This window comes from Lepisma saccharinum, chromosome 14 (genome assembly GCF_977018435.1).
Source record: "Lepisma saccharinum chromosome 14, izLepSacc3.1, whole genome shotgun sequence".
In the NCBI taxonomy this organism is placed as follows: domain Eukaryota; kingdom Metazoa; phylum Arthropoda; class Insecta; order Zygentoma; family Lepismatidae; genus Lepisma; species Lepisma saccharinum.
Window position 1 is genome coordinate 43,126,370 of NC_139242.1, and position 17,098 is coordinate 43,143,467.

At 37.2% G+C, this 17,098-nt stretch overlaps 1 protein-coding gene across 8 annotated transcripts in view; it reads right to left on the reverse strand.

The window, feature by feature from the left end:
* Positions 1-17,098, reverse strand: part of LOC145998819 (ATP-dependent chromatin remodeler Mi-2-like) — a 117,675-nt gene that overhangs the window by 82,972 nt on the left and 17,605 nt on the right. For 2 of the 8 annotated variants that reach the window (XM_083135465.1, XM_083135467.1), the window contains exons 4-9: positions 10,263-10,383; positions 7,024-7,169; positions 5,841-6,113; positions 4,687-4,905; positions 1,919-2,115; positions 448-571 (exon numbers count right to left, since the gene is read on the reverse strand). In XM_083135465.1, coding sequence (XP_082991591.1) covers positions 448-571; positions 1,919-2,115; positions 4,687-4,905; positions 5,841-6,113; positions 7,024-7,169; positions 10,263-10,383 — 1,080 coding nt within the window. Of the gene's footprint in view, positions 1-447; positions 572-1,918; positions 2,131-4,686; positions 4,927-5,840; positions 6,114-7,023; positions 7,170-10,262; positions 10,384-17,098 lie in introns of all 8 variants that reach the window. The other 6 variants (XM_083135464.1, XM_083135468.1, XM_083135463.1 and 3 more) reach the window with 3 other exon arrangements.

Genomic DNA, 17,098 nt, shown 5'->3' on the forward strand with positions numbered 1-17,098 from the left:
CCCCAGGCTACATCTCAAAGTAAAAATATAAACCTTCTATGAAGTTATAGGTTGACAACTAAATAAAAAAAACTCAGGAAAAGTGCATTTTGAATTAAATATGGTAATTGTTCATGCCTGTAAAGTAAATTCATGCATAATTCTTGGAATTCAATGGAATCCAGGTCGGTAGACCCCCTGCAGAAGTTAAAACCCAAACTGTTAACATTATTCACTAACAGCAGGAAAATATAATTTACTTTATTAAACATAAATGATATTCTCTCGAAGATAGGGAATCTACTTATGTTGGACCTTTCCCAATTCACATGCATCAATTTTCATTGTATTCATAATTACACATTCATAAATTGGCACATCCTAATTTCACGTAATCCCTGATCCAGAATTTGAGAATATAAAATCAGAGATTGTGAGAAATGCACCACCAACTAAGAATATACTCACAGAACACCGAGGACATTTCCAGTCCCCATCAGGTATATCTGTCAAAGGTGGATTAAGACAGAAGGTATGGTATGCTGAGGGACATGAATCACAACACAGTAATTCTCCACCATCTTTACATACCCTGTAAAAAAAAAAAAAAAATGTCAATACTGGCTTACCTACTTACTAACATAAAGGCAAAAAGCAATCTCCAGTCTCCTTTGCTCTGATGTCTAAAATTACGCAGTTGCTCTTGAACCTGTATACGACAGTTCAATGAACATAGCGTACTGCAAGTAAAAAAAAAAATGCCCATCTCCCCTTCCCCCCCACAAGCTCATTAATCTGTCATTGTGTACAGCTATGCAGTAATTGCATGATTCGGCCCCTTTCTCTTTCATTAATGCCCAGCATTGAAATTATGCTCATATGTCTGAAGCACTGTCATGACAGCATGGGAGAGTGTCTAATTGGCGATTATTCTCCCCCCCCACCCCCATCTTTCTTTCTGCAATGAAATGAAGAACACTTCTGACAAGACTTGTTCAACTGCATTGGCACCCCTGTTTGTCTCTTCCTTTCCCTCCCTCCCGTTACAAACTGGTCGGAGAGGTGTCTGCGAGCAGCGGGCAACCGGTGCCTATGTTTTGTCTCGTGGCTCTAGAGCTATGACTCATCCACTCTGAAGGAAAGAAACAAGCATTGTTTTGAATCTGGTCTTAGAAGGTTGTCTTGCTTTAACAATTAGGAGATTAGGAAACGAGCACCAGAGAAAAAGGGGAGTTAAAAAAAATACAAGCTAAGATGGCAAAGTGAAAGCTGACTGCTATAAAAGTATATGAACCCCCCTCCCCTATCTTTCGAAAATCCTGTGCACATCACTGATAACAATTCACCTATTGTGACATCTAAAACTGCGTAACTTTGACTAAGCTTGTTTTGTTCACTTAAGGCTGTTGGGCTGATAAGGACTCGATATATATGCAGCTCAAAGTGGGATCTGAAGCATTCTGCATGTCTTAAGGACACGTTGATTACAGCACATAAAGATGCTTGACATCCAGCGATAAATGATCACCACCCCCTCCAATTACCCGGGACTTCTAAAACGAGCAACTAATAACCAGTTTACTCTCCCACACAATCAGATGCATAAACTAACTCAATAAGTGGCCGTTAGAAGCAGTCATCCATCCACCGTCCCTACCCTTGAAAGTGGATCCTCCATTAATCCATCTTTGACTTACACAGCAGGTCTTGATTTTTATAATTTCTTAGGGACACTTGAGTTACACCCCTCCCTTATGCTCTCCTGCTTTTTACGTTTCTTATTTACAGGCCCCTGAAAAACATAAAATCAGGGTTCCACTGTATTTGTTATTTTTAACTCATGACATGTCATTATTTACCTCAGCAGCTTTTCAGAAACAGGTACATCTACACACACGACATATCCTTTTTGTTTCGATAACCTTGCTATGCCACTCACCTACAAAATTCCATGTGCTCGTCATCGTCTTGTTCCTGCACACCTTCTCCTTCGCAGTGGGGACATGACCATTTGCCCTCAGGGGTCTCCTCCAGCTCGGGATCCAAACAAACTAAATGGTACGCTCTGGGGCATGTGTCACAAAGTATGATTTCACCACCTTGTTGACATACTTCGCAGTAGTCTTGGTGATCAGTCTGCAATTGAGACACCTTAAATAAAAACTACAAGGTAGAAAATTGAAAGACCCTTCATTAGCAATGTAGTTGTGTTTCAACAAGTATATAGAGGTGTACATGTTATTCCAGATGCTACAAATTCCTGTGCAAGTCCAATACTGGAGCACCGGCTTCAAGATTCAACACTGCAACTGCACAGTATAATGAACACAGATTAAGGTTAACAAACAGCCCAGTTTCCTTTTTACCAGAAATCTCTACTTGAAATATAAGTATTCTGCTAACATGGTGAAAACAAGTTCAATTAAATGATGAATAGGCAGGGAACTGTGGTTTACCTAATGCAAACTCAACATTTGTCACAAGAATCAAGTGGACACTCTTTTGACAAAAGTATGTCGATTGTCACAATGCAGTCTAAAGATACACACAAATTATAGAAAACCTTGCAATACATCGATGATGAGATGAAGGAGGATGTAATTTCTGATACTTATGACAATAGAATCACCGTGGAATTTTTAGCATTCCAAAAAACAAACACTAATATTTGTGTTATACAGTATGGCACTATAAGACCATGATAAAATTCAAGTATAATCTGGGTTTTCAAGGCGAATTTTCCAAAAATTCAAGGGGACAATCAGATGTTTTCTCTTTTTCAAAATAAAATTTATGTAAACAACTTCAAGATATCTTGCAATAACATTTTGTCTGTCAGGTAAATTGTTCTGCAAAGGACATCAACAAAGAAAATGGGTTGAATTATGTTTTGTTTTCCACGTAGCTTTCTTTTCCTTCCTCAATAAAAATAAAAGCTAAAATGTAGGGATGGGCCGATACCGATAAAGTACCGATATAAAATTTACCAATACCGATAAAAGATATTCTACCGATCAGATATAAAATTTGAAATGGTCCTTGAAGAACCTGAAAGCTTCATTGACCTCCTTAATAAATATGTGTTTTAAGGCAACTGCAGTGAATAAATTGCATATTTACACATTTACTTTTTTAGAAAGTAGGGCATGGAGATTATCCATAAAAATTAGAACAAAATGGCAGAATTTTGCAATAAATTATCAGATATTTATCGATATATCAGATCAGTAAAATAATCGGTAATTTTACCGATAAACCGATATGCCTATATCGACCGATACCGATAGATAGAGGCACATATTTTTGGTAATAAAAAAGCAAAATTTCGGTACAAAAACTGAGTCAATTTCAGGTTCAAAAGTGGTAAATAAAATAAAATATGGGTGTCATAGTGGTGAAAAATTGGTTGAAAAGTGGTATATAAAAAGACATTTTGGTTTTAAAATTGTGAATATAATCCTAAATTTGATTTAAAAACTACACTTATTCCATTGAATTAACATTTCACTTCTAATATCACATTTATGTAGTTATCAGAGTATTACGTTTATTTCTGTGTAAAGGAGTCAATTTTTGCTTCTCCAATATTAACAGCAGAATTAATCAATTTTCTGGGAATTGCATAACTCTCAGGATAATTCAGACCTCAGAAGTTGTTGCGTCTGTGAAATCGGTCCCATCCCTACTAAAATGTAAAAAACTTTCCTGAGGGCATTTATAAATATATGTATAATTCAGTGGGATTTGAATTAATAAAAGTTGCAATATTTCACGTGTAGAGAAAAATTCACTCAGAATTCAAGGATAATTCCCGTAGACAATAATTCATCCATAATTCCTGGAATTCCCCATGAGTAGTCACCCTGTTATTATAAACATCCTCTGACACTTTACACTGGTACAGAAGCAATTTGTGGAACACCGATTTTATGTTTTTTTAGGGGGCTTGTAATTAAAAAAACATAAAAAGCAGGAGAGTATAAGGGAAGAGGTAAAACTAATGAAGATAAGAAGTGACTGCACAATTGATTTCTTGAGCATATGATCTAAAATAATTCAAATGCTATGGATGCCAAAGAAAGAAGAAGCAAGTCATGTAGTGAAAATCGGAGGTGAATTAACGATCTTCTCTTGTGGAAATGAGGTTGGGAGATGACATTTTGCAACCGCTACCTGGGTTCAATGAATATTTACTGATAAATTTGATGTCTGACTTGCGATTCCTTCCTATTTTAGAAGATTTGATTAAGGAATGATTGTTTATTGTTAAGAAATGAAGTGGAGATATAAATATACATTACAATATATATTTATATATTGTAATCAGTGTTCTGGATTTCACTCACAGTTTGGTTACATGTAGAATAATTCAGATCCAATTTTGGTTAGCTTATCAGCATAAAGTGGACTCAAAACAAATTTTTTGAACTTTTGTATTAGATGTGAAAACAGAGGATTGTTACTTACTCTTACCATAATCGATGATTTCAAAGTGTTATAGATTTCGAAGTATCACAAGAAAACAAAGCTGAAAAGCCACAATTATTAGCAGTCCCCTAATACGAAAAAAAAAACTGTACCACTTTAAATATGAATGACAACTTCTTATCCAATACTTATACTTCATAAATTTTCTTTGTCACATCCCTATGATACACAGATCTGCAATGATTTAAGCTGCAGCCTTATGTATAAAATGCTATTTACCTCATAACCCTCCTCTCCATCCCCAACTGGGAATTTCGAAGTGGTCTTTGTTTTCTTCTTTTTCTTGGACTTGTTTCCAAACTTTGTCTTTGCTTTCCTCTTCGGTGGAGGCTCTGTTGGCTCAGGTTCTTCCACAGTCTTCGAGGCTTCTTCTGCTTCCTGCAGCATCTGCTCAAACTCCATGTCGGAGTCTCTGTCCGTAGCACTTCCTTCCTCCTCCTGCAACACATCAACACTCGGCTAAAGAACATTTTAAACCCTGCACCCTCAACTATCATTATTTCCTGAAATATTAAACGGTTAGTCACTTGCTTAAGTGTCTGTGTTTATAGGTTCAATCATGAGGATGACAGTGAACTTTATACAGTAATCACTGTCTCAGACATATTCCACATATTCATCTTGTGGAAGTTACTCATGGCATGTGATGTATCATAGCATACAGGGTGGTGTAGAAATAATGAGGCAACCAAGGCAGGTGAATTACGTGGTAATGTTGAAAAACAAATTTATTTCCAATTTTGCTTTTCCAAACTTTGATTAATGTGGTTCTAACTTGTGCTGAGATAATATCAATGTATCGGCATCAGAAATTATTGTATGTATTTTTATTTACCGATTCTTTACTTGGCATTGTAGAGTCTGCAAAAATGTCAAACTCTTGCAGCAAAATTTGAAGATTCCAATGATTTTATACCAATATTATGTGAAGCAAACTGTATTTTGCAACTACATAACAGGTATTCTGATGTATTTTTTATTTTATATTTTAAAGCAAAACTCTGGTAAATTTATGCTTATAATTGGAGTGGAATACTCACCCACTAATATTCATCAATATTTTCAATGACCTTTAATTGCTTTAACGAATGCATTTTATGCAGGTAAGCCCAGAACGGTCGATGAACTGAAATTAAAAATTTACAATCTCTGCTCATATATTAATGTATCTTTATGTTGCAAGGTGTGCTCATTTATGAAGAGAAGACTAGAAAAATATACTGAGGAGGAGAAGGGTATTTTGAACCACAACTGAAATGTCTGTAATTTACTTTGCTGAAATAAATTATGTCAGGAATACTATATCACTTTTAATGCCCCATTACATCTTACTACCCTGTATGTTTTAAAATAAATATTAAAAGAACACTTACAGAACTTCCTCTCTTCCTCTTTCCTAGTTTAATTTTTAAAGTAGGAACCTTTCCTTTCTTGCAGCCCTTCTTTCTACCCCTCTTCTTCTTCGACTTATCATCCCTCTCATCTTCCTCCTCTTCCAACTCCTCTCTCTCTTTAGTTACTCGAGATTTGCTAGCTTTTGAGCCGTAGTCAGATTCAGCTGGTGATTCTGGCTGAGTGTTGGGATTCGAATTGGAAAATTCCCGCCACTTGGCAGCAACCAGCATCATCAATTTAGACATTGGAACCTGAAAAAGGAAATAATTAACACATTTTATCAGATGTATCTTTGTACAACCATGTTTTTCAATATGCACAATATATACAAAGAGTGTACAAGTACAACTGATAAACAAAAGTAAAATACAAAAGTGATGTGATGTACTGACATCAGAAAGTACTGTTTAAATTTAATAAGTACATTACCAGAATTCAAATATCCTGACAACTGGGTCAATGCACAATTTTTATTGATTCTGCCCCAAATTTATTTTAATAATATAATTAATTATTAATAATGAGTCTACTCTATGTGCTTATGGTAAAGAAAATGATTATGACAGAAAGAACATCAGTTTTTAAATTCAAGTACTTAGGGGTAATACTAAAAAAGTAAAGTGCTCCCTTGTGCTTTGCACCACACCATGAAGGTGTATAGGGGTGTGGAGTTAGGGTCCCACGGCTGAAGGTGAGGTGACATGATCAACACCACACCCCTGGCTGACAACTGGTCAATGCACAATTTTCATTAATTCTGGCAAAAATCTATTGTAACAATAAATTTTGCAAGTAACAGATAATGAGTCTAGTCTACATGTTTATGTACAAAATTTTTATGACAAAGAATGTTTTGGAGATCAATGGATATGAAAATTCAGACTTTACATACATCACAAAGATTCAGAGGCATTCAATGTTGAAATCATGTATTATGCAATATATGTCCAGGTGATAGTTAATTTCTTTCCATGTATGGGCTAGCATGGTTTCGATGGCTGTAACAATACACAACCAGAATCATCCCCAAGCCCGCACAGAAAAATGCTTTTGTACCATTGTGATGAATTTTGTCTTTGTTCGTGTTTCATTACACAGGGTGGACATGTATGTGTGTGTCCATTGCTACATACGAAGCAGGTGTGAAGATCCCCTACTTACCTTGGGATTATCTTTTTGCAACAAAGGTCTGACATGCTGCTGGAAAAGCTTGTAAGTGGTCAGGTTCTGAAAATCTGCCTCTGTGTAGTCAATGTCTACATCCTGCAAGCCAAAGGTGGTGCAAACCTCCTCGATGGTGGGCATCCCTATTAATAGATGAGCATTTATCAACATAATCAATACTTACTAAGAAAAGCATAATTTTGATTACATTGTGTTATCAAATTATTACCTTGGTTACCGGACCCAGCCCGATATTGGAAAAAATGACGATGATCAGTGTGTCTACAAAAACAATTCCCTAAATTTTCAAGATTTTTGAGACCAGGTACGAAAATTTTTCCAACCACTTCATTAGAGCAATTAATGCAGACTGGTTAGGTGGTAAACAGCCTCAGGATGAACCTCGCCCACGGAAATAAAGAATTTGAATGTACAAGAACAGTAAGGTGCACAGAGCATATTTGTTTGTATGATGCCTAAGAATAGCAAGATATATAATTGGTGGAAAGTTATCAAATTTATTAAACATAAAAGTAAAGAATGAAAGCGATCAATTTTAATAAATAAGTGATTCTTCCATTTATTTTTATCAGCATATTATTCAACATGCATTTGGTTGTAAACACAATGTTTCCGATAAACTAATAAAAATATAATCACTTTTATTATTTTTTATGATAATGTTGACACATGTTTTAAGTAATGCCATAAAAAAATGTAATTAGGGATAAACTGATATGAAATTATTGCAGATATAAAAAATTACCAATAACTAATATTCTACTGATCCAATATAAAATCTATATCGACATAGATTAATTAGCCTCACTATTAATATTATTAATTTACTTTATAGAATCAAGGACTGTTAGAGTGAAAAAAACTAAAGAATACAGAATAGAGTACATGCATGTTTTCCACTGGCTGTAAATATATAATTTTTCACCAAAGATGAAAACTGGGGAAAAAAAGGTGAATGGCTACATCAAAAATATTTTTCTACCTCATAAACTACATTACTGAGGTTCTTATATCATAAAGATTAATTACATCTCTATAAAGAAACCGTCAGGTGGCCACTCTAGGACCATGATAAAATTCAAGTATAATTCCCGGTTTTCAAGGTGAACTTTCCAAAAATTGAAGGATAAAAGCAGATGTTTTCTCTATTCCAAGTTTATGTATTACAGTCTCTCACTCCAACCCCCAAACACACAAACACATATATTAATATAAAGGATCTATGTGATTTAAATGTATCCAAAAAAATCTAATTAAACGGTATATATATTTAAAATATTTTTTTCCACATCTTAAAACACAAGTCACAAAAGTTATATGATATACTAATCCACGAAAAATTGTTAATTGTATAAGGATATCACGGTGGCTCAGTCGGTAACGCGTCTGACTACCATGCTAAAGGTCCCGGGTTCGATCCCCGGCTGGTTCAAATCCGGGAACTTTTCTAACGTTGGAAGCGGCGCCGGCGCTCACCCAGTGTCGAATAACATGGGTACCTGGGGGAAAGCCTAGGGGGTAAAGGCAGTCAGGGGTGTGATGCTGATCACATCACCCCCACTCACGACCGGATCAAGAAAGTGTGGGGCATTACCCCTACACCCCCTATACGCCTTCATGGTGTGGTGCTAAGCACAGGGGAACACTTTACCTTTTTTTTTACCTTTTGAGAATATCACACTCAAATTTAACTAATGAACTCAAATATATCTATCTTACAATAATCTACCATCTGTCTGATTGTTCTGCAAGGGACACTAACAAAGTAAAAGGTTTGAGACAAGTCTGTTTAATTCTTCACGCAGCTTTTTCTCCTTTCTCAATAAAAATAAAAACTGTGAAAACCTTGCCTCAGGGCATTTATAATATATAAATTCAAATAGGATTTGGATTAACAAAAGTTGCAATTCTTCACATATACGGAGAAAAAATCATGCAGAATTCCTTGGAACCAATAATTCACACATAATTCCCAGTGAGTAGACACCCTGTTGGAAGACTTTCAATAAGATATTTAATTGAGCCAACCATCTCACTGGTAATCACCAAATGTAATAAATGTTGCAGAAAACTAATTAGCTAGTTTAAGAAAAGACCGTATTTACGCATGTATAATGCGCGTGCGTGTATAATGCTCACCTTGGTATTTGATGGGAAAAAGTGTCAAAAAATTATATCTCATATAGGTTTCTTAGTTGTAGGTCATAAAGCTGTTGCTATGCCGATCAAAAGTAAATTACATCATACCTATTCAATGAGTCACCTATTGCAATGTTGACCAAGAGGAGAATATCCTCCTGTGTAAACAATAAGTCACCAACCCATGCCAACTTCCCCCCTCTCCGTCCACCATGTTTAGCATCCCAAAGGTTTTACTCTTTAACCACCTTATTTATTCTGTAATAGAGAGCAAGAAATTACGTTATGGGTTTGCAGTGCTCAGGAAAATATTTTCTATTATTTTTCACCCAACAAATACCGCTGATACGCATCCCAAGTGAAGGGAGGTGCATGCTCGAATTCCGCCAGAATGGCACTGCTTTTCCTGGCGTCGCAGAACATTACACTGCAAAGTGAAAAATCGTGGAAAATAGCGATTTTATACGTCGTTTTGCTTTTTCTAAGGAAAAAGTTCCAAGGCTATTCAACTGTTCTATGACTAACGTAACATTTGTAAGAGGCACATTCAGGACCCTCAAACTAGCAGTTAACAGCACACCATTTCTTCCATTAAGGCATTTACACACTCCATATGTCATATAATTTGGACAGTAATACATTTCAATTATTATTTTCTTTTTCCTTATTTTTTCTTTCATCCAAAGTACCACAAAAATCACAACATTCCTTCATTTTGTGATGAGCTTATTTCAACCGCATTGCACATTAGTGTCACCATCTTGAATACAATAGTGTTGCCATATTCAGAAACTGCAGAATGTAAGCTTCAATAGGGTTCCGTAAACATGAAATATCAATGCAAGTGTCACAAAATCATGGAATGACCCTGTACGGTTTCATGTTGGCTGTCCAAATTATTCCGTGCATAATATGCACCACAGTTTTTACGGCCAAAAATTTTAGAAAGAAGTGTGCATTATAAATGAGTAAATATGGTAATAGAAATCTAAAAATCTATTCAGAACTGTCTATTTTGTGATAAAAGTGAATTGCCTGGGTAACAGTGATGCATTGATCATGCATATATTTATTACCTGAGTTTGAATCTTGAGCAGCTGGCTGATGTTTCTGTGCCCGTGGCTTCCTCCCTCTCTTGCTACCTCCGGCGAAATCAGACTCATTCCCTCCTTCCTCCTCAAATCCAAAATCACTTTCCTACAAGACAAAAAATAATATTACCATGTGAAAACATCTAATTTACATATATTTGCCCATCTAACAGCAATGCAATAATCACCTTCATGACATTTTATCACATCTTGAGTTGGCTCAGTGCAGTCATTCTGTAAGAGTCTCTAGCCCTATCTTATAAGGACATTGGGGAAGGGCTGAACCTTCCTGCAGGCACCCAAATGTCAACCTCCCTTCCACGTAATACACCCTGGACTGCATTTTGCACTCTAAAGAGGCTGAGGAATCTGGACTCGCAGCCAGTATTGTGTTCTGTCCATGTGTGCTCATTGTGTGTGATTGTCGCTTCATCCATTTCATCTTATCAAAATTCATCCCCGTCTTCACAATTAGCCAAGTGGCAGAAAAGTACAATGAAACCAATCAATCAAGTTCAAGTTGAGTAGTGATCTAAAAAAAAACAATTCAAAATAGCACCCATGCACCTTAACCTTTGAAAGATAAATTCAAAATTTATTTTTACTACAGTTCACTTCCATTAATTTGAATAATTTATTTAGTGAGCCACAGGTGACATTCCAGATATGCTATATACGTGTAAAATTCTAAAGATTGGACATAAAATACATTCAAATGCATATTAGTGGGGAGAGAATAAAGAAAAAGAAACAACAATGCATAAAAAATTATTGTTATTTTGCCAATTCCATAAATACCCACGGACACCATCAACACACATTGAAAAATTTATAAGCAACTCCATGTCTTCCATTTATCCATGTTTTTATTTACTTCCTACAAAAACTTTTTTACAGCTTAGTAACTCTTTCTCCATGCTGAATATTCTTGCAGAGAATAATTTTCTTCTTTAATGTTTTAAAAATATCCATAATACCCAGTGCAAGGTTACACTGGAACACCCTATAGTTATTTATTTTTGTTGTACATGAGTTTGTGTATGTGCCTACCCAATGTGTTAAGACCATATTTTGTAATCAAAGAGTACCAGGTTTGATCCGCAGTGGAGACTGGCATACTGATTCAGATTCAATTTTAAAACTGTAGGACAAGCCCTGATCACAGTATAAAATGAACTTAAAACAAACTTTCACGTGTATGTGCCATTGATGTCATAAAGATGACGCAAATGTCAAAATTAAACTATTAGATGTTTCAGGATAATTAAAAACTTCACTATTCATAACACGTATGAAGAACTATATGTGCATACATTCAATTAATAATTAAGATCAGTATGCTTCTACAAGGTGACATCAAGCCCAAAGTAAGGTAATAATCTGAATTCTGTTGTTGGAAAATGGCTGGGTTTTTGATTGAATGTTTTATATATTAGATGATACTAAGTTAGCGAAAATTCTAAATTTTTCCACTTTCCGGTGAGCGTTTTCTTTCTCCTCCTTTGATTTTTATTTAGCCCTTTTGGCCCTCCTTGCTTTTATCCATATATATATATATATATAAAAATCAAAGAAGGTAAAAGGAAACACTCACCGGACAGTAGAAAAATTCAAAATTTTCGCTAATTTCATAGCATCATCGGTGTGAGGAGAAATAGACGGAACCGGAAGTTGGGGCACTGCAGAGTTGCCAGGTCCCCGTCGAAGAAGAAGTGGTGCGTAGAACGGAAAAAACACTGTTTCGTCACCAGGCTCGTCGTAAACTGTGAGTGTGTAGGATGAGTAGGGTTGGGATGGCTAGGGAGGGAAGGTGGGTGAGGGATGGGTATTACTGGGTGGCCTTGTTCAGGCCAGGTGGAGTGGTTGCACTCATGGCCGATATATAGGCCCTCTCCCATCTTTTTCAAACAGAGGTGTTGGCTGGTTGGGGTAGAAGGTGGATGATCGCTACCCGGAAGCAGTCGTTGAAACTGATGTTGTGGTGGTTGGTGTGGACGGCGACAGTGAAGTCCAGGTTGTGGGTGGAGGAGTGGTGGTTATTGATGCGGAGGTTGAGGGCCGTTGATGTTTCCCCCAGGTAAAAATCACCACAGATGTTGCAGGTGAGGATGTAGATAAGGTTTGAGGCATGGCAGGTTCCTTTGGGATGGAGGGTAAATTTGCCAGTGGTCGTGTGCACCTGGAAGGTGTGAGAAGTGATGAGGATGGGGCAGGTCTTGCACCTGGGGCGGTTGCATTTATGGGCGGGGGGGTGTTGGGTGTGTGGTGAAGGAGTGTTGTGGACCAGGATGTTTTGGAGGTTGGGGGGGGGGGGGCGTTTGAAGACCACTCTGGGTTTGTCGGGAAATATGTTTTTGGTTTCGGGATCACTGTGGAGAATTGGGAGAAGAGAGTGCAGTGTGTGCCTGATTTTGTTGAGGTGGGGATGATATTGGGTGATGAGTGCAGGTGGGTTGGTGGCAGCAGGTTTCTTGGTGGTAGTGGTATGTGAGGCGGCTTGCGATATTTGCTTGGTGACCAGGATGGAGGGATATCCATGGTTAACCAGGGCCTGGTGTAGGCGGAGGTTATAATTCTGGCGGGAGGTGGGTGAAGTGTTCAGGCGCTGTCCCCTGAGGGCCAGAGAGAATGGAATGGCTTTTTTGCAACACCTGCAACATCTGTGGTGATTTTTACCTGGGGGAAACATCAACGGCCCTCAACCTCCGCATCAATAACCACCGCTCCTCCACCCACAACCTGGACTTCACTGTCGCCGTCCACACCAACCACCACAACATCAGTTTCAACGACTGCTTCCGGGTAGCGATCATCCACCTCCTACCCCAACCAGCCAACACCTCTGTTCGAAAAAGATGGGAGAGGGCCTATATATCGGCCATGAGTGCAACCACTCCACCTGGCCTGAACAAGGCCACCCAGTAATACCCATCCCTCACCCACCTTCCCTCCCTAGCCATCCCAACCCTACTCATCCTACACACTCACAGTTTACGACGAGCCTGGTGACCAAACAGTGTTTTTTCCGTTCTACGCACCACTTCTTCTTCGACGGGGACCTGGCAACTCTGCAGTGCCCCAACTTCCGGTTCCGTCTATTTCTCCTCACACCGATGATGCTATGAAATTAGCGAAAATTTTGAATTTTTCTACTGTCCGGTGAGTGTTTCCTTTTACGTTCTTTGATTTTTACTTAGCCCTTTTGGCCCTCCTTGCTTTTATCCATATATATATATATATATATATATATATATATATATATATATATATATATATATATAAATAAAAGAATCAGCATCCCTGATGGCATAAAGTAATGTTGCCACCTTGTAATCAAGGGGTTTCAGGTTCAATCCCCAATGGAGGCACAGTGGTTCAGTTCACATGTTAAGCTGTAGGTCCAATCACAATGAGCATGTCTGAGCATACGGTGGATTTAAACAAACATTTTACTGACAGAAATCCAGATTTTTTACAAATAATGTACCTCTTTTAGGGTCATTTTTGGTCAATCTATTTCAGTTTCTGTCTCAGTTTTAAGGTCACGGTGTATTAGAGCAGTGTTTCTCAACTGCCAGGCTGCGAGGGTTCATTACATCCAGTGATTGCCAACTATTTGAAACCTCATTTATGTTTTTCAACAAGCCTAGACATATTTCATGTGGCACAATTTATTTATTAATATTTAATTTTACTTGTTCATATTAATGTATAAAGTATAAAAAAATTATAAAAGGGTAAAAAAATTTAGCAGGGCATCAGCTTTATAAAATGAATTTACCATGCTCTAGTCTCACAACACTTGAGAACCACTTCACAAGGCTTGCTCCGAGACCATGTTTAGCAGCTATTACATCAAATTATAATTATACAATTGAAATCCAGAATTTTTATGCTAAATACAAATGTGAAGGGGTTTGATACTAGATTTTTGATTTCTGGCACAGACAGCACCATCAAGATTTTTTGGGGAGAATTTTTCCCTTCAAATAATGTAAAATTCAACATTTATATATTTTTCCAAAATATATGAAAAATTTTACACCTTAAATGTACCATATTTTATCGATTACATGATAAAAAGAAAGTATTTAAGGGCATTATCGAAGTGGGGGGGGGAAATATCCAACTGTCATATATCAGGCCTAAATTGACATATGGGTTCTGTAGGGGGGGGGGTCTGAAATAAGCGTTGGGGGACAGTATCCAACTCTAGGTCTTAGGTTATGGCGAGTATTTTAGTTAGAGGGGGATTGAGCATTAAATTAAGGGAGGTATCCAATTCTTGTGTATTACTATTGTCTTAGACTGTTGCGGAAATTCTAGTGTGGAGACTGAGAATTAGTTTTATGGAAGAGGCAATATCCACTCTTCAATATAAACAGTACATCTAAAATTGGCATGGAAATTTTGGTGGTAGGATTGAGTATTAAATTTAAAGGGGAAGATATGAAGCTCGTGACAAAGTGTTTAATGTTAGATTCTCAAGAGATTTCTGTAGTGACGAGAGAGTTCGAACATTAAATTTTGGAGACTGTATTTAGCGATATGGTATCCACACATTTTCGACCCCGAAGCTGGAAAAGACTACATATCTCGGGATCCTAAGAAAGTATTGACACCCCGTTAAATTAATATTCTTGAAAGCCTGCAAAGAAATGGATGTAAATATATTCTTGCTCACTCCGCTCATAGTGGTGTGTTGCAAGAATGCATGCTTGGTACTTGGCTCCGTGAATCACTGATAAACGATCAGAAGCAGGGTAAATCAACTTATGAATAATGATAAATACTGTGAGTTGCCAGAATTTTTTTTTATTATTATCAACTTTCTCGACTTCAGTTACTTTATTACCTAATTCACTGCTAATATTGTTCCAATGTATATGATTTTATTCCTATTGTATTTTATTGTACTTTCTTGTTCATTTTCTTTCTAATCTTATTTTATTTTAATCTGTACTTCTTGGGGTTAGGTGGTAGACCAGCAACAGCTGAACCTCGCCCAGCAATAAAGTCAATTCAATTCAATTCAATACTGAGGTGAATGTGAAGTGTTATACTATAGCTGAATTACAAGACATAAGCGATATTCTTGATATTCATTAATAACATCACTTCTTGAAATATAATGCTTAGTGTTAGTATACTGCTTAATGTAAAGCAGGTGCATAATTTGGAAAAAGTTACTTTTGGTAGACACACTGTAGTGATTAAATACTTTGTAGGATTATGATATGGTTTGAGGCCGCGAATGATATGATTTGGGGTGACACATGACATGATTTGGGGGGTGCACCATTGGCCTTGGGGGGGATGGGAACCCCTGTTTATATGGAAGTTTGTATGCCAAATTCAAACATTGAAAATTATGTAGTCTTTTTACAAAATATATACAAAACTACTGTAAGTTATGTGAGTGTGGATATACTATGTACAGAGCATTCCCTGACATTCTCTACGAGACTCGGCGGCAAGTGGCCCAGCGTCTGCGCTTGTCTTTCCCGGTGAACGGGTTCCGCGACAGTCGCTAGAGTCGGCTATTAAATTAACAGTTTTCATATTGTGTACTAACCTTGACTACAGAAGGTGTTGAAAATGATGTCCCTCTGCTGCAACACATTCCTGGCATCTCCGAAGGAAATTGGCATTTACATGTGCAAGTTCGTCTACTGTAATTCATCTGATTTCTTGTACAATACTCTCTTTTAACTCACGGATAGTGTGCAGATTGTCTTTGTATACTTTATTTTTTAGATTTCCCCATTTTTCTTTCAACTTTTATTCAGAACTGACCCTGTTACTCTAAACTTTTTTACGAGGTTTAATATAGTGGTCCTATGTGGAACAGGAACACCAGGAAATTTCATTGCAAAACGTCATCGCACTTCTCCACAATTCCTCTTTCCGAAGCAACACTCTACAAGATAAACCGTTTGTTGTAATGTACACTTTTGTGGTGCCATATTAAGCCACAATCTTCAACACACGGACACAACACAACTTCAGAGGGAGGATTATACTGGCGTCAATCTGCAACGTCAACAGAAAGGGAGAGAGAGCGAAGGTAGGGAGAGCGTGTGACTGTCGCGAACCCCGTTCACCGGGAAAGACAAGCACTGACGCCAGGCTGCTTGCCACAGAGTCTCGTAGCGAATGTCAGGGAATGTTCTGTAGATATATTTAATAAGCCTCTGAAATATAATGATAACACTTGGAAAAAAACAACCATTCAAAAAAGCTAGAATTTTTGCAAGTTGTGGAAGAAGAAAAATGCAGTCAAGTAATGTATTTTCATTGATTTGAAACACTTTGGGTAAAAAGCCAAGGAAAAACTCACGTTTCTTTTCCAGCCACTACTAACTCTACACATCCCCACCTTCATATTATGACCAATCAGCATTGGGCATACATGCCCACACACTAATAACCACAGGCCAACCTAAGTACAAGGGCCATTAGGTTGGCATCAGGGAAAGCTTGTGAGAGCTATTTTCCCAGAAACTTATACCCCCCACCCCCAATTAGAATCATGGGTCATGTTTACCAACCAGTTGTCACTCATGGGAGGGGTAGAAATGCTTTATTTATAAAGAACAAACCATTGTTAGGCTAACAGCAGCCATTTTGGAGAACAAAAACCATGTGCTCCAAATCACATGTTTACTAAATCTTTTATTCTTTACTGAAAATCAGAGATAACACCCATAGGTAAAATAATGCCTAATTTATTAAAAGTAAACTCATTTGCAATTATCTGGCATAACTAAGCCAGAAAAGCTGAAAAAACACTTTTGTTTATGCTTTTTAAGCAATTGATA